Genomic DNA, 26,204 nt, shown 5'->3' with positions numbered 1-26,204 from the left:
CAAACTCTCCAAGACACGTGGACGCATGTGGTAGCAACACTACACTTATGCAAAAGCATAAAAATGGCAGTAAGTGTAACCAAAGCAAATAATCCAGAAAAGCAACTCTCAAAACATGTGCGAGTCCTCTAAGGAGAGGTACGGCCATGTAAAATTTTTAAAACTACAAAGGAATTGCAGTGTTCCAGGCAAGTGGATCAACTGGTAAGACATTTGTAGGACACTTGTGAGGAGAGCTTATTAATGCTGAGCCTTTGCAAATGTTCATTGTTAATTTAATTAATCTAATTATTATTAAATACTTTTAATTATTATTAATTTAACTTTAGACATTATCCTGAAATATATTGCCTAGTGCAGTGTTTCCCAACCTCAGTCCTGGGGACCCACTGTGGCTGCAGGTTTTTATTCCAACCAGCTTCTGTTTTTAATTGAACTCCTGGGTTAATTAAGTGAACTGTTATTGCCCAAGTTCTGTGTTTTGGGAACAATATATCCATCCATCCATCTATTATCCAACCCGCTATATCCTAACTACAGGGTCACGGGGGTCCACCGGAGCCAAACCCAGCCAACACAGGGCGCAAGGCGGAAAAGAAACCCCGGGCAGGGTGCCAGCCCACCGCTGGGCACACACCAAGCACGCACTAGGGACAAGTTAGGATCGCCAATGCACCTAACCTGCATGTCTTTGGACTGTGGGAGGAAACCCACGCAGACACAGGGAGAACATACAAACTCCACGCAGGGAGGACCCGGGAACAATATAGAAATGAGAAAACTAAGTTTGGTTAAATATATATATATATATATTTATTGTGAGACATGCCCAAACACCATCAGACAGCCTCACACCAATCACCACGCCTCTGGGCTTCTCTCTCAATCCTTGGACCGCCTTTCCTCTCTCCACAGGAGCCTTGTCCCGCTCCCACTGCCGACTATTCTCACCCGGATGTGCCCCAGGTGCTCCCTCTGACAACACTTCCTGGTGTGACAGAAGTGTCGGGAGAGCACTTGGAAGCACTCTGGGCGTCCCAGGAGGCATCCTCCTTCATCTTCCTGGGTGTGGTAAGTAAATAATTCTCGGGCCCTGCGAGACTCGGGGCACCCCCTGGCAGGGGCCATGGGCCCCAATAGGCTTGAGCCTCCTTGCTCTTCTCCCATGATCCTCCTCTGATCCAGGGTGGTTGCTCCCTCATGGCCCTGAGGACGTACATGCCACCTCCCGGTCCTTCCAGGTGTCCCAGACGGGTCGCGGCCCCAGCAACTACGCCACTGTGGAATGAGCTCCGGACACAGACAGACGGACAACATTTGGTCACCCAACACACAGAGATGTATTTACAGTCCAATATTTACAAGGGTGCACAACTCGGTGCCACCAGCACCAATCCCCCAAAGTCCAGGCCTCTCTTTACAGTGCCTTTCTTCTTCAGACCGGCTCCACTCCTCTTCAACAAGACTTCATCCACTCCTTGCCCAACTCCAGTCACCGAATGTAGGGAGGCGGCCCCATTTATAGGCACCTGGATGTGCTCCAGGTGTGTTCCGGCCATCTCCCACCGACACGCCCCAGTGTGGCGGAAGTGCCGGCTGCATCCCTGGAAGCACTCCGGGTGTCCCTGCTTTCTTCCCCCCAGCACTTCCTGGTGTGGCGGAAGTGCTGAGGTCCAGGGCTCTCTTGGCACTGGGGCGCCCTCTGGCGGTGACCACGGGCCCCTACAGGGATGAGCTTTAAAGCTCTGCACCTGTGGTCTCCAGCATAACCAGGGCGGTTGCCCCCTCGTGGTCTGGAGGAGGTGCAAGCCCTCCTCCGGTCCTCATGGGTGTCCTGGCTGGGTGCCAAAAGCAGAAATATTTCTAAATGTCTTATACATGTAAAAATCATGCTGCTGTAGTACTCTTCTGAATGTAGAATAAAAGAAAAATAATACCAGCTAATTAAATGAGATCAGTGTTATCTGGTGTTGTCACTGATTAGAAATTTGGTTGGAACAAAAACCTGCAGCCACAATGTGTCCCCAGGACTGAGGTTGGTATGCCCTGGCCTAGTGTATATGCACTTCTGGATGATGAAGATGACATTGATGCCATTGACTGGCCCGCAGCTCTCCTTATGTAACAGCCGGTCTCCTGGTATCTCTTCCATGCTTTTGAAACCTTCTTGCAATGGCATGTATAGATGTGCCATCCTGGAGGAGCTGGACTACCTGTGCAAACTGAATTGGCAGCAGGTACCACCTCATGCTACCAAGTAGTGACAAGGACACTAGCAAAGCACAAAACTAGAGACAAGCAGAAAGTAATTATCTGTGACCACCACCTACAAAACCATTCCCTTTTTGTGGGTTGACTTGCTGTTGCCTCTCCAGTGCACCAGTTGTCACTTTCATTTGCACCAGAGCTACTGAAGTTGATTCCCAATCACTTATGCTCCCTAACTGGACAGACAGATATCCCCGAAGCTCAATTCACTTGTTTAGACTGTTTAGATTAAGGGTTCCACTTAATTTTTGAACACCATTTTTGGGTGCATCTTTATTACAATCCTCTGATTTAAAAAAAAAAAAAAATAACAGGAAGAAAACTGTTGAAACTCCATGGTTTCAAATATTATTGAGCTCAAATGTTAGATGAGAAAGAGCTTTTTAAAACAGCAGAAACATTTCTGGCATGCACCTACCTATTACTTCTGAAACGTAGCGTAAAACCCAGAAAGAACAAGGCCTGTAGGCATCCAAAGGAAAGCAGAGTCCACATTGCTGCACGGACAGGAGGGGAGAGTCTGGTCTCACCAGCAGAACTGTTCTGTAGGCCAATGGAGGATAAAAGACAAGTGAATGTTACACACAGATTGCAAAGTGGATTATTTTGAAAAGATGTCTGATCATTAACTGACAGTGAAGACCCAAACCGCAGACTCTCAGGTTGATCTCTGTATAGATTTTGCACTTGATGCTCACAAACCTCTTCTGGTCTGACACAAATAAAACTGAAACATTATTAAGAATATTACTGAATTGCTGTGGACTAACACTATGAAGTACCTCATTTCAAAGATTTGCGGAGTGGTGATTGCCAGGGATGAGCTGTAAACCCACATCATCAGGCTCAGAAGCAATTTGCTTGCACTGTTAGTTAACTGGAGATCTCCATTAGTCAGCCGTGTAGAAACCACTAATGTATACTGGAGCGCACCCCAGGGATACTAGCTGATCATTCTCCCTGTCATCCCCTACATTTTCTGTGCAGTGTCCTCATTACATTCCTCCCATTCAGAGTGCAAATCTTATCGTCATCGCCAAGTGAAGTGACGTGGACTTGCATTATTACACAACCACATAATGAATAAGACTTTATGATCAACACCCTCCAAACCCCACCTACAGTAATTACTCTTCCCCCCTTACATTTGCTGTATATTGCCTTTGATTGCTGTATGTCTAATAATTTTCCTTTGATGATGACTTCTGGTAGGTGTTGAAATCTTAGGAATAAAAACCATTTTAAGATACGTGATTCATCTTCTCCCTTTGAGGATTTCCAGATGCAAATATGCAAATTGTATCACAGACCTGCGCTTTTATATATGTGCATGTATGTACTTTAGATGTTTTCTTAACATTTGTGTGTCAAGAGTGTCGAGAAAACTTTCCTGTAAAGTGATGGCTCTAAAGCCTCAAAATCACACGTTGCACTTATAGGAGAAATGTGCTTTTTATTGCCTATTATTTCTATACTCTTCCAAATTTGAAATGTGTTTTGGGCATTGAGTACACCATGACAGACACAATATACCCAAAGGCTTAACAATAAGACTACATTTAGATTAAAACGGTAGTCGTCCTCTGCTTATGGTCTCAGCTGTAATGAAATTCTAAAGATTCAGAAGTTTGTCAGCACTAGGGTGAAGTAACTTACTATTTTACACAGCCTCTGCACAATTTTCCAGGCTTCCTCCGTGCCAAATCCTAGAGTGACACCGCAGTCTGTAAATCCACACACCTCACTACAGTTTGGGGCAGATTCCATATCACACTGCAGCCAGCAAGGATTTTATGTTGTCATCCTGCAAATAAAACAGGTGAGTGAGTACAGGCTGTGTAACAGGAGTTTAATCAAAAAATCAAAAAAAAAAATTCTCAGATTTGGGATTACAAACAAGCTTGTGGAATTAGAGGGTGGCATGGCGGGGAGTGCTGTTGCCTCATAGCTATAGGGCTCTGGGTTCCAATCCTGGTCCACCTCCAGTCTGTGTGCTGTTTACACCTGCTCTGCATGTTCATGTGGGTTTTTTCCAGTTTCTTCAGATGTCAAAAAACCTGTTGATCTTGGTTTGACGTGAAAGAGTGTAGATGTATATGTGAGTGTACCCAGAGACAGACATTTGTTTCATATAGAGCTGGTTCTTGCCTCGGGCCAGTCTAGTGCCTCAACTCTGTGAGCCTTGGTTAGTATCTGTGTAAAGTTTGTACCTTCACTTTGTGTTTGTGTGAGTTTATCTTTGTGTATCCCAGTTTTCCACCCACATCCTAAAAACATGAGCATTAGCATAGGTTAGCCTGATGTGTATCATTACAGGTGTGTTTAAGTATGTAGAAGCTTGTGATATTATGGCATTAATTTATTTCAGAAGGAATTTAATGCCAAAAGAAATCTGCTGTTTCCTGCCCGAATGGTGTCAGCCCATTGCATTAACATCCATGGTGAATTAGTACCTGGATAAACTGGTGACTATCCACATTAACCGCAACATTCTGCTACCCCAGATCCGCTACAATCTGCATAACAGATGATGCCATCTTCCTTGCACTGCACACTGCTCTGGGACATCTGGAAACGAAAAATGCTTATGTCAAGATGCTGTTCATGGACTATAACTCTGTCCTCAACACCATTGTACCCTCCAAGCTGGTACAAAAGCTCAGAGACCTTCATCTGAGCCTCTCCTTCTGTGGCTGGGTGTTTGACTTCCTGACAAATAGACCCTAGTCAGAAAGGACTGGCAAAAATAACTCATCTATGCTCTTCATCAACATCAGTGTTCCTCAAGTCTGCAGCTTCCACCCACTGCTATACAGTCTAGTCACCTATAGCAAAGCATGAGGGCAACAGCATCATCAAGTTAGCAGGTGAAACACCACTGTGAATGGCCTCATTAGTGACAATGATGAGGCTGCCCACAGGAGGGAGGTAAAAGACCTGACAGTATGGTGACATAACAAAATCTGGCTGAACGACAACATATCAAGGCAGGTCATTGTTGACTTCAGAAAGAAGAAAAGAAGTCGTGCTCCACTTGACATCAATGGCTCTCCTGTCCAGACAGATAACAGCATCAGGTTTCTGGGTGTTCAGATCATGGACTAACTATCTTTTATGGTAGGTCAACACCACCTGCATACTGAAAAATGCTTAGTAATGGTTCTTCTCCCTCAGGAGGCTAAAGAGCTTTGGAGTGAGAACCATAACACTAGTGTTCTCCTACTGCTTCATTACTGACAGTACCCTGACTGCATCACAGTGTGGTTTGGTAACTTCACTTGCCAGGATCACAAACTTCTCCAAAGGATTGTCCATGTAGCTTCTAAGATCGGTGGGGCTGACCTTCCACAGCTTCATACCACCTACTCAACCAAATGTTTGAGGACTGCTGAATCCATCATTGCTGATGACCATCCAGCTCATCCCTGTTTTCACTTCTGCCTTCTAGTAAACACTACCCAAGCCTCACCACTTGCTTCACCCTCTTGACGGACAGCTTCTTCCGAGGCCATAAGGCCACTGAACTTTCAGTAACTTAATCACACCTTCCCTGCACTGTGTACTGCTGGTTTACATGTAATTGCACTGTATGTTCATTTCTTTCTTTGTTTCCCCACTCTTATTTACTGTATTTATACATCAGCGCAACTGTGACACAAGAATTTCACTTTGTTCTCATAGTGTAGGTGAAAATAAAAATCTCTAAATTAAACTTTGATTGATACTAAAGTAACCAGTCTCCACTGCACACGCTGTACTGCTGCATCCTGGCCTTGAATCCAGTTAACCTCCAAAGACTCTGCATTGACATTAGCAGCATGCTGTACAAACCGCCACAATGGAGTAATACAACCACAATGGATTCCGGTATTTTTTTATGATTTTTATTACCAAGCTGAACTGAAATGTTAAAACAGAGAACATAATAAAATGACAGTTCAAGCTCCGCAATTCCTCTTCCTTTCACAGTAACACAACAAACACTGAAGACGTAAGATTAATACAATAAACAGTGTAGGGAAACATAATGGGAAAATGTACAACATAATGAATATTATCAGGACCTAACGAAGCTCCAAACAACTAAGCTTAGTGTTTTATACACCTGTTACGCTAAGCGAGTAATGTGATCAAATGAGCTTCAGGAATCAGGGAATAAATAACACCTAAACCACAAGTCTATCAGGCAGGTTAGGACTGAAAATACTGTAAGACTGAGAGTAACCCAAATGACTATTTACTGTAATTTACATTTGTAGATAGAAAATGTCAACAAGTTCATTAAACTGTTTATTGTCTTTGAAGGATGTTTGTCAACCTGACCCACAAGAAGCAAAGTAAATTCCAAAATGTCCACGCCGAAGACGACTTGAATGGATGTTAATCCAAACAGACTCAGATTCCTGTTAAAATCCAGCCTGATATTTTTACATTTAGCATATCTGAAAGACAAACTTGCACTGTTATGACCATAAACACAATGAGATGTTTGAAAGCTCAGGAATGGAAGCTACTGTATGTAGTGCAAATGTATTGTTTGCTTTGTTTGATAAATCATTTCAATTTACTGTACTTGTTTTAAATATAATGTGCTGGTTTTTGGAATTGATGTTGTTAATACTGCAGAGGATTTCTTTAGTGAGATGGACAGTGGCGTGGTATGTTATTGCTCATGATTGCACTCTTCCATGGACCTAAATCCCATCCAGAGCTGGTTCCTGTCTTCCACAAAATGCTGCCAGGATAGGCTCCCCTCCCTGTGACCAACAGTTGAGTACATGAATTAGTGGTGGTTTCGGGTAGTAGATGGATTAGTAGTCCTTTTAAATTAATCAAAATTACAAAAATATACATTTTAATGATGGACAATGTACAGGAAGTAGCCAAAAGCTGACAATGCTAATATGAAAACACGGGACATACAAACATCTTCCAATATCAGGAAGGAGCATAGCTGTTCTGTGGTTGTGGTAAAGCCATCTGGTACCTGAAGAAGAATCTAAAACAGGGGATCAATGCAATCCCTCACATTCTCTAAATCATTGATCAGCATTAATCTGGCATTGTAAATCACTTTCTTTGTACAAAGGTCTGTCTGGTTCTGGAACAATTTTCCTTGGACAAAAGAAACTTAGATCGATATATATATAAGAGAATGTTTGAAAGAGAGGGTATGGAGAAGATAAGAAACAGCTCCTGACCCCATGAATACCAGATCATCCGTGAAACTCAGTGGAGGCAGATTTATGGCATGATCATGTGTGGCTGTGAATGGTCAGTAACTTGTGTTGATCTGGCAGAAGTAGCAAGATGAATTCTGAAGTGTATCGGGCTATACTATCTGCTCTGATTGAGCCAAAAACTGCAAAACAGTACAGATGGACAATAAGCCAAAATATACTGTGGAAGGAAACCAGGTGATTTTCATTACAAAGTAGTGGAATATTCTTCAAAGGCCAAATCACTCAACTGACCTCAACCCAATTGGAAAAGCATTTCACTTGGTGAAGGCAAAACGGATGGTAGAAAGTCCAGCTGCAGTAAAGGACTGGTACAGCATCATTAGGCTGGAAATCAAGCACTTGGACATGGTCATGGGTTCCAGACTTAAGGCAGTCATTGACTGGAAAGGATTCTCAACCAAATATTAAAAATGATATAATTATGTTAATTTGGCCAAATACTTTTGAGCCTCTGAAAATAAGGAGACCATGAAAAAATGGCTGTCATTCCTAAATGGCTCATCCGATATTTTTCGCAAGCACCTTAAATTAAAGTTGAAAGTGTACACTTCAAATCCATTGTGGTGGCATACAGAGCCAAAACTATGAAAACTGTGTTGCTGTCCAAATACTTATGGACAGGAGTGTATGTATACATACACACACACAAATATGTATGCAAAAAACAGTTTGTGTGTTTACCATTACACATTTAAAAAAAGAAAAGCCTTTTTAACTGAAGAACATTGAAAATTGCTGTCAGTGCCAGAATAAATCTAATTTATTAAAATTCAGTTCCACAAGAGGGCAGTGTTGAACAACGTATAACTGATCCCTCTTGCATTGGTTAGTCTGATAAATGAATTGGTTCCCTTTGCAGTTTTCTCTTTTCTAATATATTATTTGGATTATAAACATCAGAAATAAAACACTTAAACGTCCCAAGGAAAATGTGATGTCTGCTGTACAGCCATAGAATACCAACTGAATGTAATTCCAGACTTGTGTCAGGTGGTGTGATGGGAAGCAGTTCTGTTTCTTTTGAATTACTGAGAAAGCTGAACAAACGGCACATTTGAGAGATGCTCTACAAGTGCAGTTACATGTTTATGCCGACGAGGTGTTTGTTAGAAAGAGTGGAAGGAGGCTGCTCTTCTTCAAGTTGCTGCTTTCGTGAAACCCTATAACAGGGTGGTCAACGTCGGTCCTGGAGAGCCACAGTGGCTACAGGTTTTCATTCTCACCGAACTGCTTAACTAGAAACCAACTCTCGCCAGTCTTGCACCTTATTTAATTTTATGGCTTGTTAGTCTGCAATATAAGGTTCTTATATCACAGATTTTTTCCTCTCCAAGGATATCATCAAAATGATTTGAAGCCTAAAACAGGTCATTTTCAGTCTGTCACATTACATGTTTGATTTATAAAACAGTGCATGATGAACACACACAGATGTAAATGAAAGCAAACTGGATGGAGAACTGCTGGCTGCTTTGTCATTTACATTTTATTGCTAATAAGGAGCCATTAAAACAATTAATGCAGCTGTTTAAGATTAAAATACAGTACACAATCGAGGATGGGGAATCTTAACAAGCGAGACGACTAAAATGAAGCATCAGAATGTCACTTAAGCAATAAGAGTTTCACCGGCAATAATTGTTTTCTCATTAAGAAACTGGGTTGGAACCAAAACCTGCGGCTCTCCAGGACCGAGTTTGTCCATCCCTGCCCTAGAAACAACAAAGATGTATCCTTAAGTGCTTTGGACAAAGGCTTCTGTAAAAGTTATTATAAAAGCCAGTATAAAATGTTCTTTAGCTGTTCGTTTCAGGGAACTGTTAATTAGACATGTTTTCTTTAGACCTGTAAGGTAGTGATTTGGCTGTAGGCGTCTGCCATGCTATTGAGGAGGGCACTATCCAATAAACATGGCTGACATTCCATATTTACTTAATCTTCTTGTTTGCGAGTTTCTTTTGCCAAAGCTTATCCAGCCCTGTGCTGCCCTTCCCCAATGTGTAGTTATTTAACAAATCCATTAAAACCTATGATTAGAAAAAAATGAGTAAGTTTACAGTTTTCAAACAGGGAGTGTGATATTGTTATGACATGCAAGGTTTCAAGGATTATGGTTAGCAAAACAACCAGGAGATGCTGAAAAAGAATCCTAGCAAAAAATGGAAGGCAAGGGTCAAAAATACCCTGAAGGAAAAACGAAACTGAGTAACCTAAATCAATGGAGCTAGACAAAGAGGTGAAGAGTAAAGTGTTCAGAGCCAGAAGAACATGACCGGACACTAGGATCAAGTTGTTTAGAAGCTAACTACCGCTAATTGCTGTATTACAGTTTTTACCCTGGCTTGTATTTATTCATCATTATAGTGTTGTTTCTGCAAATTCTGAATTGTTTTGGTGTTATTTCTGTTGGTTTTGCTTACTCTGAGGAAACACGCAGACGTCCAGCCCTCAAAGAGAGGTGGTTCATGCAGTTCCTTTCCATTCTGCATATACAGTAGTGTGAAAAACTATTTGCCCCCTTCCTGATTTCTTATTCTTTTGCATGTTTGTCACACAAAATGTTTCTGATCATCAAACACATGTAATCATTAGTCAAATATAACACAAGTAAACACAAAATGCAGTTTTTAAATGATGGTTTTTATTATTTAGGGAGAAAAAAAATCCAAAACTACATGGCCCTGTGTGAAAAAGTAATTGCCCCCTTGTTCAAAAATAACCTAACTGTGGTGTATCACACCCGAGTTCAATTTCCGTAGCCACCCCCAGGCCTGATTACTGCCACACGTTTCAATCAAGAAATCACTTAAATAGGAGCTGCCTGACACAGAGAAGTAGACCAAAAGCACCTCAAAAGCTAGACATCATGCCAAGATCCAAAGAAATTCAGGAACAAATGAGAACAGAATTAATTGAGATCTATCAGTCTGGTAAAGGTTATAAAGCCATTTCTAAAGCTTTGGGACTCCAGCGAACCACAGTGAGAGCCATTATCCACAAATGGCAAAAACATGGAACAGTGGTGAACCTTCCCAGGAGTGGCTGGCCGACCAAAATTACCCCAAGAGCGCAGAGACGACTCATCCGAGAGGTCACAAAAGACCCCAGGACAATGTCTAAAGAACTGCAGGCCTCACTTGCCTCAATTAAGGTCAGTGTTCACAACTCCACCATAAGAAAGAGACTGGGAAAAAACGGCCTGCATGGCAGATTTCCAAGATGCAAACCACTGTTAAGCAAAAAGAACATTAGGACTCGTCTCAATTTTGCTAAGAAACATCTCAATGATTGCCAAGACTTTTGGGAAAATACCTTGTGGACTGATGAGACAAAAGTTGAACTTTTGGAAGGCAAATGTCCCGTTACATCTGGCGTAAAAGGAACACAGCATTTCAGAAAAAGAACATCATACCAACAGTAAAATATGATGGTGGTAGTGTGATGGTCTGGGGTTGTTTTGCTGCTTCAGGACCTGGAAGGCTTGCTGTGATAGATGGAACCATGAATTCTACTGTCTACCAAAAAATCCTGAAGGAGAATGTCCAGCCATCTGTTCGTCAACTCAAACTGAAGCTATCTTGGGTGCTGCAACAGGACAATGACCCAAAACACACCAGCAAATCCACCTCTGAATGGCTGAAGAAAAACAAAATGAAGACTTTGGAGTGGCCTAGTCAAAGTCCTGACCTGAATCCAATTGAGATGCTATGGCATGACCTTAAAAAGGCGGTTCATGCTAGAAAACCCTCAAATAAAGCTGAATTACAACAATTCTGCAAAGATGAGTGGGCCAAAATTCCTCCAGAGCGCTGTAAAAGACTCATTGCAAGTTATCGCAAACGCTTGATTGCAGTTATTGCTGCCAAGGGTGGCCCAACCAGTTATTAGGTTCAGGGGGCAATTACTTTTTCACACAGGGCCATGTAGGTTTGGATTTTTTTTTCTCCCTAAATAGTAAAAACCATCATTTAAAAACTGCATTTTGTGTTTACTTGTGTTATATTTGACTAATGGTTAAATGTGTTTGATGATCAGAAACATTTCGTGTGACAAATATGCAAAAGAATAAGAAATCAGGAAGGGGGCAAATAGTTTTTCACACCACTGTATGTTTGTGTCCTAAATAATTTAGTTCTTGAACTTCCTGCGTTTCCTGAACTTTGTGAGTTTTTCCACTGACAGACAGACAACCCTTAGCAATTTTATAGAGATTCATTAATTATGCAAGTTCTCTTTAAATATGCGGCCATTCCTTGCACTTTGTGGGTGGAGCTCCAGGAGGCGGGGCCACACCAAGATGTCACTGCTCCTGGGTCTTCATTCTGGTTTTGTAACTTAAGTCAAACAAATTCAGGATTCAACAACAGGTCATGGAGCTTGTTAGGGATTTACTGTAAGTATTTGGTTTTGTTTGGATTTTCTGGCTTTCTGAATTATTCTGCCTCTGCATTTTTGCCTTCAGTTAAGTGTATTGGAACTTGTTAGCTTTGGATTACCTTTTCGGCAACTCTGTTCTTTTGAGCATTTGTGTTAAACATGCCTATTTTTTTACTTTCTTTCAATAAAGATCTTTAATGAAGATTCTTGTTGTCCTTCTGGTTAAAACCAGGAGTTATGATATTTCTCTCTCCTGTAATGCATATTTGTGAAATTTAGGAATTCATTGCAGTTTTGAATTTTTAAAAGCAAGGTCCCCATGTATTGGCCTGTCTAGGCTGAAGCCTGCAAGTAGCAGTTGGGGGAACTGGCTGGTTCTTCTGGGTTGGCCACTGAATGCTCTGGCCTACTTTATGGAGATTTTGGAAATCTTGGTTTCCCTTCTCACCATGTTTGTAACCCCTTGTTACAATACTAATAGGGAGAAGGTTTTTGTATCTACTGAAGGATAACCTGAAAGTGAGATCACTGCCATATTTATGTATGGTGTTATGCGTCATAAGATGACACAGTTGCATGACCAGTACCAGAACAACACATAAATAACAAAAATCAAGAAAGTAAAAATAATAACTTATTAATTTATATCCCAAATATAAAACATTAAAAATGTCATTTTCTATGCATAAAACCCTTATAAATGTAAAAATACACACATACACACAATTGTATACTGCATATACTACAAGTACAGTATATAAAATAGGACAAGCTAAGAATAAACCTTACATGAATGATGAATAGAGCATTGGAATCAGTGATCAGAGACAGACTCAGTAGATTTTATCATCAGACAGACATTCAAAATGGAAAGCAAATGTGATTTTAGGATAGGACACGGGTGGCACGGTGGTGCAGTGGGTAGTGCTGCTGCCTCACAGTTCCCTGCGTGGAGTTTGCATGTTCTCCCTGTGTCTGCGTGGGTTTCCACCCACAGTCCAAAGACATGCAGGTTAGGTGCATTGGCGATTCTAAATTGTGCTTGGTGTGTGTATGTGTGTGCGCACCCTGCGGTGGGCTGGCACCTTGCCCGGCGTTTGTTTCCTGCCTTGCGCCCTGCATTGGCTGGGATTAGCTCCAGCAGACCCCTGTGACCCTGTAGTTAGGATGTAGCGGGTTCGATAATGAATGAATGAATGCATGGATGGATGGATGGATGGATGGGACACTTCTGACAGACCAAACGAAGCAATTTACCAAGTTGAGCGAAACATTCAATGAGATTTACTTGCATTTCGGACAGCTCCTCATGAGAGAAAATGAGTTAATCTGGATGCAGTGTAAAATATAAAAAAATGCTTATAATGAAATATGAGAAATCTTATATTGTGGAAGTGGGGCAATTGTATGTTTAGTTCTCCATTTGACGTGCATTTGGGACAAAAATATGCACAAAAACAAAAAGTTATGCCAGTACAGAAAAATCATCCAGCGAGCTATTTTTGCTGAAAATCAGCAGGTTTCTTGCATTTTACATTGCTGATACTTGTGTCAACTTTCATGTCTATTGAGTAACTTGTTTTTGAACATTATGAATCACATCTAATCTTACTGACACACAGACAGACATCACTCTGAAAGTGGTCAAATCATGTTCAGGTTAGAATCTGAAAATTTGTTGAAAATGCAGTGTCATATTTTTGTCCCCATCACAATACTCTCCCTAGATCTACAGCATTTTAGCTCATTACAGTGAAATGTACTCGAGCAAATCAGCTCCAAGTCAGAAAAATTCCAACATTTTATACTGCAGATATTTGTGTCACGATTCCTTTAGATTGAGCGAGTTATTTTTGAATTAGCCCAGGCCAAAAATGACCGATTCTGTTTTGAGCTGCAAGAAAAAAAAAAAACAGAGCTGGGAGAACAAAGTTCATACAATCCAAAAATGTTCCCTTCCATCTCACTGTATTAACAGTATGCAAAACCATTACAAAAGTGCATAAAGGTGCCAAGTTTATTACATTTCACTGGCAAGAATGTTTCTGGTTGTACAGTCAGTCAATCACCATTAGGTTTCCACTTGTCTGTAGTTAAAGGTTACAGCTTACCAGGGCTCAACAACAAGGAACCCTTCATGAGAAATTCAAGAGAGTGTGGTGGGTCATCTTCAGCATTGCATAGTCAAAAAATGGTAAGGTTGCCATCAATGAAAGAAGGGCTTTTCCCTTCTCCTCTTTAGCCATTGACCCCTGGCGATTAGTGTGCCCACACCCAAGAAACAATTTTATATTATCTTTAGATCTTGTTTAAACGTAGACTGTCTCTCTCTCATTCAAAACAAAAAACACAAGCAAGTGCTTAGTTGGCACTGCTATAATCTAAGAAGGCACAGTAACCAGTGGCTATTTGTAAACTGGCACATCATCATGCACAGACTGGCATAAAAACCACCACAGAATCCTTAGAAAGCAGTATATTGTTCCAAATTCCTACAGAAACTGGTGCCAGAGTTAAGCGAGCATGGAAAACATTGCCAAGTGCTAATCTGCCACCCAAAACAGTGTATAGTCCTTCATGGGCAGAGAAATGGGACAGAGTGCTAAGAGCCTGTGAAAAAACAGCACCAAGTCATAAGAAACCGTTGCCCTACTCTGATCAGACACCAAATGCTACACAGCATCTCAATTTGATCTAGCAGGCAGAGCACATGGCTTCTTGGGGGGGCTTATAAGTAGCAATGCAGGAAGGGATGTAAATTAACAAATAAAATGAATTTGACCAGACAAAACATAAAAGATTGTGGGTTTATATTGTCTGCAATGGAATAAAAGTCCCATTTTTTTAATTGCCATTTTCCACACTGTCCCAGATTTTCCTGATTTGGGGTTGTAGAAAGTCAATAGTCTCTTGCACACGATTAATAATGTAAAGACAACCAACACAGTAGTTGTTAATTAGTTAATAGTTTTCAGCCATAAGTGCATACATACTCATCAGTTATAAACCAGGTTTTGGTTTTGACATGTTTTTTTGCCTTCTCTTCAGGCCTTATAAGAAAGGCCGCCAAAGTTTAAAGAAATGACCAGATGAGGAAACATAAGGCAAACAGAAAATTTAAATCAGAAAAGCAGTCCTATTTTCCAAACTGTGTTAAATTGTTAAAGCAAGAAGTCATAGTAAAGAACATGAAAGAAAAAGTCAAGAACCAGAAAATTGGAATAGCAAAAGTAATATGCTCATGACGGTTGTTCTTTATTAGTGCATACACAAACTCAGAAAATGATACATCTTATGTTCTGCTTTTAATATTGTTGTGTTGATTTTTAATTACAGTATTTTTGGAGACATGGGGCCTCATGTATAACAACGTGCATAGAATTCACACTAAAGCAAAACTGGAAATGTGTGTACACAAAAAAAAATCCAGATGCCTAAAACTGTGCATACGCCAGGTTCCATGCACTTCACCTTTAAAAATCCCAACGAATGTGAAATTTCACCCAAGTGCATGTGCCTACAGCCCCATTCCAACCCCTCCCAGAATTTCACATTTCAATATGCAAATCAATATAAATAAGTCCTTCCATTCAGTGTTTTTTTAAAAGACAATGGCAAAAGCACGTGGAAAAAACAATTTCAGCAAATGCAAAGTGGAGGCAAATAAAAATGTATGATTTGTTGTCTTAGGCAGCGGTTTAAGCAACAAAAACAAGTTGATCAAGTGATACAGCGTGATGGAAACACTTGAAAGGTCAAGTTCAGAAAGTCGCAATATTACAAATGCAGACTCCCATGCCAAGGACACAATTCCAGGCGGTGATGGTGCTGCTGTGCCTAACACATCTTCGGGCACTGGCTGCACATACACTTCTGCCTTGGCAACCACAGGACGACTACCTGACTGTGTGCTGATGGCCTTCTGGAGTCACAAAATGCAACAGTGGATGTTGTAAGAGGAGATGTGGCCAATGAACTAAGGAATATAAGGGCTGTACTACAGGATATTGAACACAACTAAATGTCAGTGGAAAAACTTAAATTACCTGTTTTTTACATTCTGCTAATTACATTCAAACAGATAGGCTCTTCATACTGCATCTCTTCAGGTACGGGCAAGCCATGATTGGGACAATGCTACATGCTTGCACAATGCGACACACCTTCTGAGGACTATAGAGCAGCCCATTAATAGAGTGGAAATGCTTTCTATTTAATAAGCAAATTCATTCTCTGAAGGTGCCTTTATAGTGTAGCGTCAGCACTGAGTGCCACAAAAGATCGATTCTCTGCTCTTCACATGGCTCTTTCAGATGATTCGCTATGCTTAAAAGGACTGCTTGCCATTTGCCACACTAGTTGGAAAAAACGCCTGCAACTGCGCAGAGTTGTCATTTTTATAGGCTCTCCAACTATATGTGATGTAATGCCAGCTCATTCTTTTTGTGATTCATCCCTGGCTGAGGTAACTTGGCCAGTGCTGCTGCAATAGCAATTTGTATGCAGTTGACCACTCTGATTAAGTTTGGAAAACCGGACATTGCTGAAAATTGATGTTTGCCTTTGTAACCACAGTATAAGGAAATCACATTTATCTGAATGACAAGTGGAGAACACCATCCTATATAGCTGGCATGGCACGTCTCAGTGATGACTGAGAAATACCAGATCAGTCAGCAAGTTCACATTGAAAAGCTCCTGTGGTTAAAAACCTGATAAAGTGGACAGAGCTTGCAATGGAGCAGGTAGAGGACAATTTATCATTTTAAAACATTTTAAAATCGAAATTGACTTAGAAGCTAGTCATCATCTCCTCTAAATACGCACTCTCTTCTCATTCTTCCATTTGCAATGTCTTGTAACAATGCTAAAGCAACTATGATAGTTGGAATAGTTTGGACATTTTGTGCACCTCTATATTGTGACAGAATGTATACAATCAAGTGAATTAAATTTGTAAACGATAAGCAGTTAATTTCAGTGTATTTGATGAAGCTGTCATAATGGATGCAAACATGAAAAAGAAAGGTAAATGACACAGAAACAGTAGCACTGCTTTGATGCTGGGTGCGGCCAGTTTGCAAAACCTTGCAGAAAAAAAAAAAAAGTGTGAGTCTGGCATGAACATGTGCATGGCTTTACACCAAGTTCAGTTTTTATGCATCTCAAAGCGAGCGTGGAAACGGGCGTACACAACATTTTTGTGCTTGTGCACTATTTATATATGAGGCTCCTTGTCTGTAGCAATCAACACTGTGTTTTAATGGTAGAAAATCAGCATGTGCCCAGAAAATAATTGTGATAGAAACAGAAGTTATTCTTTATTATTAATTGAAACCAACAACAGTAATAATAGTTATAATGTAGGGCACAGAATCATAACGTGATTCTTGCCTTGTTGCTTTGATTCCTACTTGCCTGGTTTTCCCCAACTTCTTGGTTCTGACCCCTCAGTTGTCCTGACTACCTGCTTAGATCACTTCCTGGTCAATTTGTTTTAACACTCACAATCCATGGACACTTGTCTCATAAAGAAAGGAAAAGAAAAAAAGCACAACACTTCGGGGTTGGGAAACTCAAGTAGTGAGTTAAAAGAAGCACAAAAATCTTTCAGCAGCAATAAATGGATCCTGATTAAAAAGTTTAACTGGAACAAATACCTGTAGCCCTCCAGGACTGAAGATGAGACCATATCAACTTGTGTAGGTCCTGTCATTCATCCAGTATGTTAAGAAATGCAACAACAACAAATATTTAAATACAGCAAAGCTGCTCCATTTTCACCATATTTTTTTGAAAATTGTTTATTTACAGTAATGATGTTACTGAGTGCAGTTCCGATTTCCTTGTACAACTGATTGATTTTTTATCATGTCTAAAGACACAAAATAATAATGAATCTATATAATTTCATACCCGCTTAATCCAGTTTATGGTTATGATAGGCTAGAACTGATCCTGACAACACTGCAATACCCATCTGTGCATAGGTGCCAGTCCAGCACTGGGCACGTTTACTGTGCCACAAACACACACTCATTTACACACTCGGCTGTCAATTAACCTAACAGTCACCTGTTTGAAGTTCAGGCGAAAAACTGGAATACCTGGAGATCTTAAAATGTAGGGAGGCTGTGCAGCATCCACAGACTATGACCCAGGACGGAATGGGAGCCAGCTTTGAGGTCCATGTTCTTTCCTCTAAGTAAAACAACCCATCACAAATACTGCAGTTCTCATATACAGTATAGTTCCTTTCATAGTTGTAAGTTGAGTGTATGTGACAAAAAAGTTGGTTGAGGAATTCAGGTATGGTTAATCTGGAAATTTCCTATCTTTAGCACAAATTTAATTCCTTGAAATTTACCAGGCTAGTGCATTATAATTCTAATTATTTTGCTATTTTTTTCTGGTCCCCTTGTATTTTTTTTTTAAGATGTTTGAAAATATGCTAATTTTTATGTAGATTGAATTATTTATTTGACGGTTTATTTTATCACCATATTTTTGTTTCCGTACCAAGCCATATTAGTTTTCAGAGCATTACCATTGGGTAGTCCCTTTATCAGGATGAATCTGCGTGGTTGCTAACATTACACTTCCTGAAAGTTGCTCCACATTTTGAGAGTCATGTAGTGATATTGAAGCTTTCGGCATGCTCTATGCAGCATCCAAGATTTTGGATAAAAAAAAAACTACAATTATGTTTACTTTTGTTTTGATTTACGGTTATGAACTAATCATTCTTCTTCTTTCTGACTATCTATTGTCTTACGGTCTTGACCCCCCTTTTTGGTTCCCAACTATGAATCATCACCCAGTCTCTTTTTCACTCCTTCCTTGTGACTTCTCAGTTTCCTTCCCTGTGGCAGAGCACAGTATACATGTGTGCTGCCATGGTCTGCCTGGCAACTTCTTATCTTTTCTGACTATTCCTTGATGCCAAATTTTTTTTCAAACATTATTGCCAAGGATTTGAAAGCCAATCAATCAACTCACTACATTTTCTTGTATTAAATGAAGTATTTAACAAAACTAAAAATGAATTACACTCTCCCATGATGTTCACCCTTTAATTTGTACTTTAGGCCAGGAATGGGTTGGATCCCCTGCTCCAGATCCCCATTTTTGATGATCATTTTCTCCAGCACCTCCTATTGGTGGCTGTTGTTAAGCCACACCCATTATGCAGTAGTCACATGATGGACAGCAGGCGAAATCAAACGGAGGCTTTTGCTCAAACATTTCTACCTTTGTGCCTCAGCAAAATCCACCAATCGAGCCTCCCTGTGCCTTTTGCTCTAGCATTTTTGCCCCTTTTTCCGCTCGGTTATCTGAGGAGTAATTTCTGCCGGGTGTTTTGGATACCTCACCAGTGTTTTTTGTATTTTTACATTTTAGAATGGTCATAGGATTCTGCCTTTTACTTCATGTTTCTGTACTTTTATGGTTTCTGCTTGACTTCCTTTAATTTGTGTCTTGTCTGCTCCTTGCATTGATTCTGTTTTTGGACTCTGCACTAGTACAACAAACAACTTTTGTTTTGTACTTGGGCATGCCAGGTTTCTGGACAGCTTTCCCCAATTTGAAATCTAAGTTCGATGTATGTGGTCAGCTGTGCTTTGTGGAGTTGCATTTTGCGCAAGGTTTGTCGGCCTGTTGAAGAGCTGGGGTTCTCCAGCCTTTTGCAGTTCACTTAGCCATTGCAAGCTTAGAACACATGCATGTTATAACAAACTAAAAAGAGAAGGTCCAATGGTTTGTGAAGTAATAAGCAGATTCCATGTGTTGGCAGTGCTGCTATGACCATATTAGAGTCAAACAAATGCCCAGTAACATCATATGAATTCCCACAGGTAAGCTAGTTTATCAGGACGATCTACCATAACCTCAGTCACACACTTTTCTGAATAAAAATCAGACACCAAGTGTACTTACTAATCATCCTTAGTTATAGCACATCACCAATGATCTCAAACTCCACTGCCTCGATAAGAATTGGCAAGCCATTTCTTACTTCTAAGTAATTCCATGCAGCATACAGTATAACCACAACCTCTAAAACGACGGTTCATGCAGACATCATCACTATACGTTGTCACACAAGTCCAGTTGGTACAGGGGTGAATGTTAGTGTGCACAGGGACACTGGCAGAAGGGTGGAAGGTCTGCTCTCACATTTTCTGTTTATCTCTTTAGAATGGAGGAACAGCAGCTAGAAGCCTGGCATCACTTGCTTTTTATTTTGGTTATGAAGAAGAGGTTGTGACCAAAAGGAGTATGGCATTCAACAGAGTGAGATCCAGAGACAGAAAGACTCTCCTGTTTTTTCTTCACTTCCATCCAGAAACCGATAGGGGATACCTGTTCAATATATACAGTATCTTTTTTCCTGCATTAAATGCATTAAATTCACCCTCTGGAGCTCCAAAACTCCTACTGACTAATCTGTCTCATTATTTACAACCTACATGCTGTAAACGTTTCTTTAAGACAGGGATTCCCAAACTTAGTCCTGGGGACCCACTGAGACTGCAGGTTTTTATTCCAGCCAAATTCACAATTAGTGACAATCTTCTTTTCTTCTTTATTCCATAGCTGGCGCTTGGAAAGGGGGTCGACCTCTTAGCCAATACGCTGCTGTTGGTGCCGCTGGATTCCGTGCTCTATTCACCACACTCTTCCACTGAAGTCGATCGGTTTGCGACGGTTCTTGCTTCGATTGTTGTCAGACGCTGGTTCTTTAGGTCGTTCTCTACGTGTTTCAACCATGTCATCTTCGGTGCTTGTTGCTGTATCCTCCAATCAGGAGGGCGTTTTCTCCATAGGAGTTTGTGCGGTAGTCGATTTTCATCCATCCTACAGACGTGGCCAAACCATCTTAATCGACGTCTTTGAATTTCCTCCGCGATTGGTGCCTGTTGCCTTCTTTATTATTGATAATAATTGATCTAATTTATTTAGATTGTCTTTTTTCCCTTATCTTATTCTGCCTTTAGAAAAGTGCAAATGTATGATTTTTACATTTATAAGACATATAAGAATAAGAAAGAATAAGAAATATTTCCACTTTTGCTTACCTCACTTTTGTTGTTGTCCTATTGTTTTGTTATATTTTTGTACAGTTTGCTTCCTTCATTATATCCTAATAACGAAGATTAAAACAAACAGAACTGACAGCCAGGTAAACAACACTGAATGATGAAAGGCTGCAATAACTTTAGCGTCAGACCCGCAAATTAGTACTGTAGATGATAAATTAAATAATTAGAACACCTGGAAAAGCAGAATGAAAATCAGGCTTAAAAGTGTTAAAGTTTAATATATATATATATATATATATATATATATATATATATATATATATATATATATATATATATATATATATATATATATATATATATATATATATATATATATATATATATTAAACTTTAACACTTTTTGTTATTCTGCATTGACTCCAAAACACAGAAAACTGGGAAACAACAACTCACTTAATTGGCCTAGGGGTCCAATTAAATACAAAAGTTGGCTGAAACAAACAAAAACCTGCAGCCACAGTGGGTCCCCAGGACCAAGTTTGGGAATCCCTGCTTTAAGCAATAGCAGAAGTGTTCTTGTTAAGGGCTACATGTATAGTTCCACAAAAGGTGATGCTTTGGTTTTTTAGCAGCTGTAATGATCGCTTCATGCTGAAAAAAATCTGTCCAGTGCAGCTATGTCATAATGCAGAAATAGGATTAAAATACACAGTACGGTTAATGGGGACAAGACAATTACATGACAAGTCTCATATTGTATGACTAGCAATGGGGGCTAATGTCTCCTAACAATAAGGCTGTGCCAATGTATCCAGGCTACAAATTTAATGGCTATATCCAGACAGCACATGCACTCATGTACCACGATTAATGACAAGTTCTAAAAGCAATCGTGTTATAGACAAAGACAACGACCAGTCAGACGTAATGATAATCCAACTGTTTGACACATGTACTACTCCTCTTATTGTATGTTACGGTTAGGTTTTATGCCCTGGCTCAGGTATATTTTCTGCTTAATTGTTATTTTTGTTATGTTTGAAATATTACTTTTCATGTTTTAATGTTATTTCTGTTAATTTTTTATTTGTTGTTGTATTACTTTTTTACTGTTATTTAAATATTTTGAAATGTGTTGCCAAGTACTTTTGGAATGGAGCCCTACGTGGCCTGTCCACCCTGACATAACAGCTGCTGGACTGTCCTTCTCACATTATAAGTGAGACAGAAAGAGAACACAGTAATGGAGCATTGAGTTTGCAGTGAAGAGTGCTCATCTGATATTTTTCTTGGGTAGCATGGTGGTGCTGTTGCCATTCAACAAGGAACCGGGGTTTATGCCCCGGGGGCTCCCTGCTTATAGTGTGAATATTCTCCCCATTTCTGTGCAGGTTTCCTTCCACAGTCCAAAGACAGGCAGGTTCATTGAATTGATATTTCTAACTTGACCCGTGTGTGTGTGTGTGTGTGTTTGCCCTGCAATGGGCTGGCATCCTGTCCAGCTCCAGCTGCCCCACAACCCTGGAAAAGCGGGTTAGGAAGCTTGATGGATGATAATTATTGGGTTTTGTGTTCTTGGATTTTAGCATTAGGGTGGTGTATCTGGACCGGTTCACTTTATGTTGCCTTTTAGGCAAATCTTTTGTAATCCTTCTCCTTTTTCTATTTTTGTAACTGAATCCTTCTTTTATAAAAATATTCCCTGCTTTGGATTGTCTCTGCAAACCAGAGTTTTACAGTCCCTGTAATACATTTTGATATATTTTGGGACTTGCTGTGTATTATTGAACTTTTAAAGCCAGCTTCCCGTTTTGAGCCTGTGTTAGGCCGAAGCCTGCAGGTAGCAATTGGCGAGCCAACCAATTTGTTTGGGTGGGCCAGTAAGGGTCTTGGCCTGATTTTGCGAGTTATTTTGGAGGCCTCGTACTCTTGTATTATGTTTGAAACTCCTAATCAAAACAACTTCATATTTGCAACATTTCTTTTATAAATGTAGTGCAATTTCAAATATACTAGTAATTCAGAGAATAAAATGTACAGGATCAGCAAAATCCTTTTTTTCTAAAAGATCTAAACACTGAAGCTCACTGCCTTCCTTGATATAATTTGAATGTTTTTTACAGATAAAACTCATTAGAACTGAAAATCAATTAAAAATCAACTAGAGAGAGAGAGAGAGAGAGAGAGAGAGAGAGAGAGAGAGAGAGAGAGAGAGAGAGATTGGGAGCATGCGCTGATACAGAACGTTGCCATACCCATCACACTATGAACCACCTCAGGATCCCATTAAATTAGGACTTGAGCACAGCCCTGCAATGGGTGACACCTCAGCACCACACTAGTTTGAATGGAGTGGAACAGTATGAGTTTTTTTTTAGTAATGGCTAGGGAGCAAATCCTGCCAACAAACCCCAAGTTCTATCTGCAAGTTGGAGGACTTGCCTTCAGGGCTGGATGCAGGTTAACATCATCCGCAGGATGGAGCTATTGCAGGTGCACTTGCATTAAGTAGAGTATGATAAATTGAATTTAAAAAGCACATTTATATGCTTATATTAAAAGAGGCTTGGTTTGGGATTACAGAGTTTCAGCTATATGGTCTCTTGCCAAGTCTAAGCACTTCAATATCTCTTTTGGATGGACTGACATTTGCTTCTCATATGGTTCTGATAGACTGGTGGCTTGAGCCCAGATTGAGTGACCTCCAAAGAGGAATGTCTTTTCTGCTTTAACCAATAGCTGATTAAAATAGGAGAGACTACAACTGACCTTAAATGTGAAGCCAGTTTCTGTTCAAGCACCAATGCCAGTGTCATTGTAGTTACCAGGGGCAGAACCCCTTTGCATTGGTGCTTACATTGGGCACTCTTTTGAGAGCTCTGCAAGTACGAGGTTTACAGGATGTCTAGGTATCTTTCTTTTCCAATGTTCTTTCTTAATGCTAGACTCACAACTGTCACCATATCTGTTAATAATGTATGCTTCTTTCCTGCTGTAATTGGTCTATTTCATGTATCTGTTTATAAAATGTGTACGTGAAGCATCATAATCACCTCATACTAATTATGATTTTACATTATATATTTTTCACCAGCCGTTAAATTGCTATTGTATGTAAAGAATTTCAAGTTTATTTTAATTATCTACAGCACTAAAAGTTTAATTACATCCGAGTGTTTTATTCAGTAAATGTCTGTTAAAAATGTGTGATGCTCCCTAAAAAAGGCAAAACAAAATTCCATTTGTTGCAAAATATGGGCCAAGTAAACATCCGAAGACCTTACACTGAACATCTGTGCTTTACTAGCCACTCCGCTGGACTCAGACAAGTGCACAAGGGCAGATGATGACTAGTGCTATCATCTCATGACAAGACTCAGGGGAGGGAAATGGAGGAGGGACACCATTAAGATTCCACCTTTGCCAATTAGGATTATCATTCTATAAAACACACTGCAAGGACAAATATTTGTAGATGCCTAACCATCTCACCTACATGAGCTTGTTGGACATCCCATCCCAAAACCAAGGCCAATTAATACTGAAAAACTGACAATCTATCCTAAAGGTATTCAATTGGACTGAGGTCAGGGATCTGCACAGGTCAGTCAAGTTTCTCCAAACCAAATTTCTCAAACCATGTCTTTATGGATTTGTCTTTGTGCACAAGGACACAGGCATGCTGGAACAGAAAAGGGCCTTCCCCAGACTATGCCACAAAGTTGAAAGCACACAAATGTCTAAAATGATTTTGTATTAGAACATTTCAACATTCAGCCCAACAAGCTCATTCATCCTTTTCACATACTGTAGATTTACCAAGTACACATCTTGATGTTGTTTTGGACATTCATTCTATGAGTCTATGGTTCTTTGCATGAAAAAGGTTACATTTGTGCAAAATCTGCACCACAGTTTCAAACCGTGCCCTGCTGTATGTAACATAACGTGTTTTATTGAACGCACCATATCTCGTACCATTTTGACCATACTAAATGTGCCTTACATAAAGAATTTACTGAATGTATTAAGTAAAGTCTATACAGGTTTACTTTAGAGAAGCAACATAACCTTTAAGTAGAGACAGCAACAAGAAAAGTCTACTTTTGTAGAAGAATTATTTTTTGAGATCCTGGAAAAGATGCAGCTACAAATTCCTTCCATAAATAAACCTGTGATGCACATTAAGCTTACTGGCCTCTTGGAACTTGGATCTGCCCAATCACCCTTTTAATACAACAGGATAACATTTGTTAGCCAGCATTCTTTAGGCTTTCCCCCCCCCGTGTGCAGAGATTTTTGAAGAAAAAAAATTTAAAAAAAAAATCACTAACTTCACTGAGCACTTGACGATAAATATTATCTGGTCCTGGTGATTTGTTAGATAAATGTTAATGCTATAGCATTAACCGTATCCAGCATCCCTTTAACGAAAGGCCCTAACCCAAACCCTGAAAAACATTCCTAGACTGTTATCCTTCCTCCACCAACCTTTACAGTAGGCATCTGCTAAACCCAGAATCAGACTACAATATAGTGAAGCGTGATACGCCCCTTCAAAAAAAAACATTTCAACTGCTCCAGAGTCCAATGGTGGTGTGCTTTGCACTACTCCAGTAGAGGCTTGGAGTTGTGCTTGGAAGTGGTCTCAATCTTATGTGAATCTACTTGGCTATGGAAACCCAACTTGTGAATCTCGAGATACAGAGTTCTTGTTCTGATGTTGCTTCCAGAGGCAGTTTAGAACTCGGTTGTGAGTGATGCAATAGGGGAGAGGATTGTTACATTCCTTGTGCTTTATCTCTCAGAGACCACACTCTGTGAGTTTGAGTGGTCTACCACTTCACAGTTGAGCTGTTGTTGCTCAAAGACACTTCCACTTTGCAATTATAGCACTTACGATTGACCAAGACAGATCTAGCAGATCAAAAATTTCATATACTAACAAGGGCCACATTTAAAGATGTGGAGCTCTTCTGTACAACCCATTCTAATGCTGATATGTCAGTAGAGACTGCATGGTTATATACCTTTTAACAATGGATGCTGCAGAAACATCTGAACCCAAAAGTTTGGAGGGGTGTCTACATACTTTTGTCCATATGATAGAGCCTATATCACAATACAGTATAGTGGAAATATGGACCCTGGAAGAAAATTTCATCACTTCCATGAAAATACAGCAAGAAATTTATGATGGTAGGTGCTTTCTGCTTTGTCTCTCGTTGCGAGTGTATGATGAGAGAGACTAGAACAGAAGGTAAGTATA

At 40.1% G+C, this 26,204-nt stretch overlaps 1 protein-coding gene across 2 annotated transcripts in view; it reads right to left on the bottom strand.

Annotated features, from left to right (window-relative positions):
- gpr156 (G protein-coupled receptor 156) overlaps window positions 1-26,204 on the bottom strand; it is a 70,527-nt gene that overhangs the window by 32,114 nt on the left and 12,209 nt on the right. For both annotated transcript variants that reach the window (XM_039743693.1, XM_039743694.1), the window contains exons 2-4: window positions 4,722-4,836; window positions 3,925-4,072; window positions 2,687-2,811 (exon numbers count right to left, since the gene is read on the bottom strand). In XM_039743693.1, the coding sequence (XP_039599627.1) occupies window positions 2,687-2,811; window positions 3,925-4,035 (236 nt within the window). In that variant the 5' untranslated portion in view covers window positions 4,036-4,072; window positions 4,722-4,836. The remainder of the gene's footprint in view (window positions 1-2,686; window positions 2,812-3,924; window positions 4,073-4,721; window positions 4,837-26,204) is intronic.

The sequence above is a fragment of the Polypterus senegalus genome, chromosome 2 (assembly GCF_016835505.1).
Source record: "Polypterus senegalus isolate Bchr_013 chromosome 2, ASM1683550v1, whole genome shotgun sequence".
In the NCBI taxonomy this organism is placed as follows: Eukaryota; Metazoa; Chordata; class Cladistia; order Polypteriformes; family Polypteridae; genus Polypterus; species Polypterus senegalus.
This window is presented reverse-complemented; position numbering and strand designations above follow the sequence as displayed.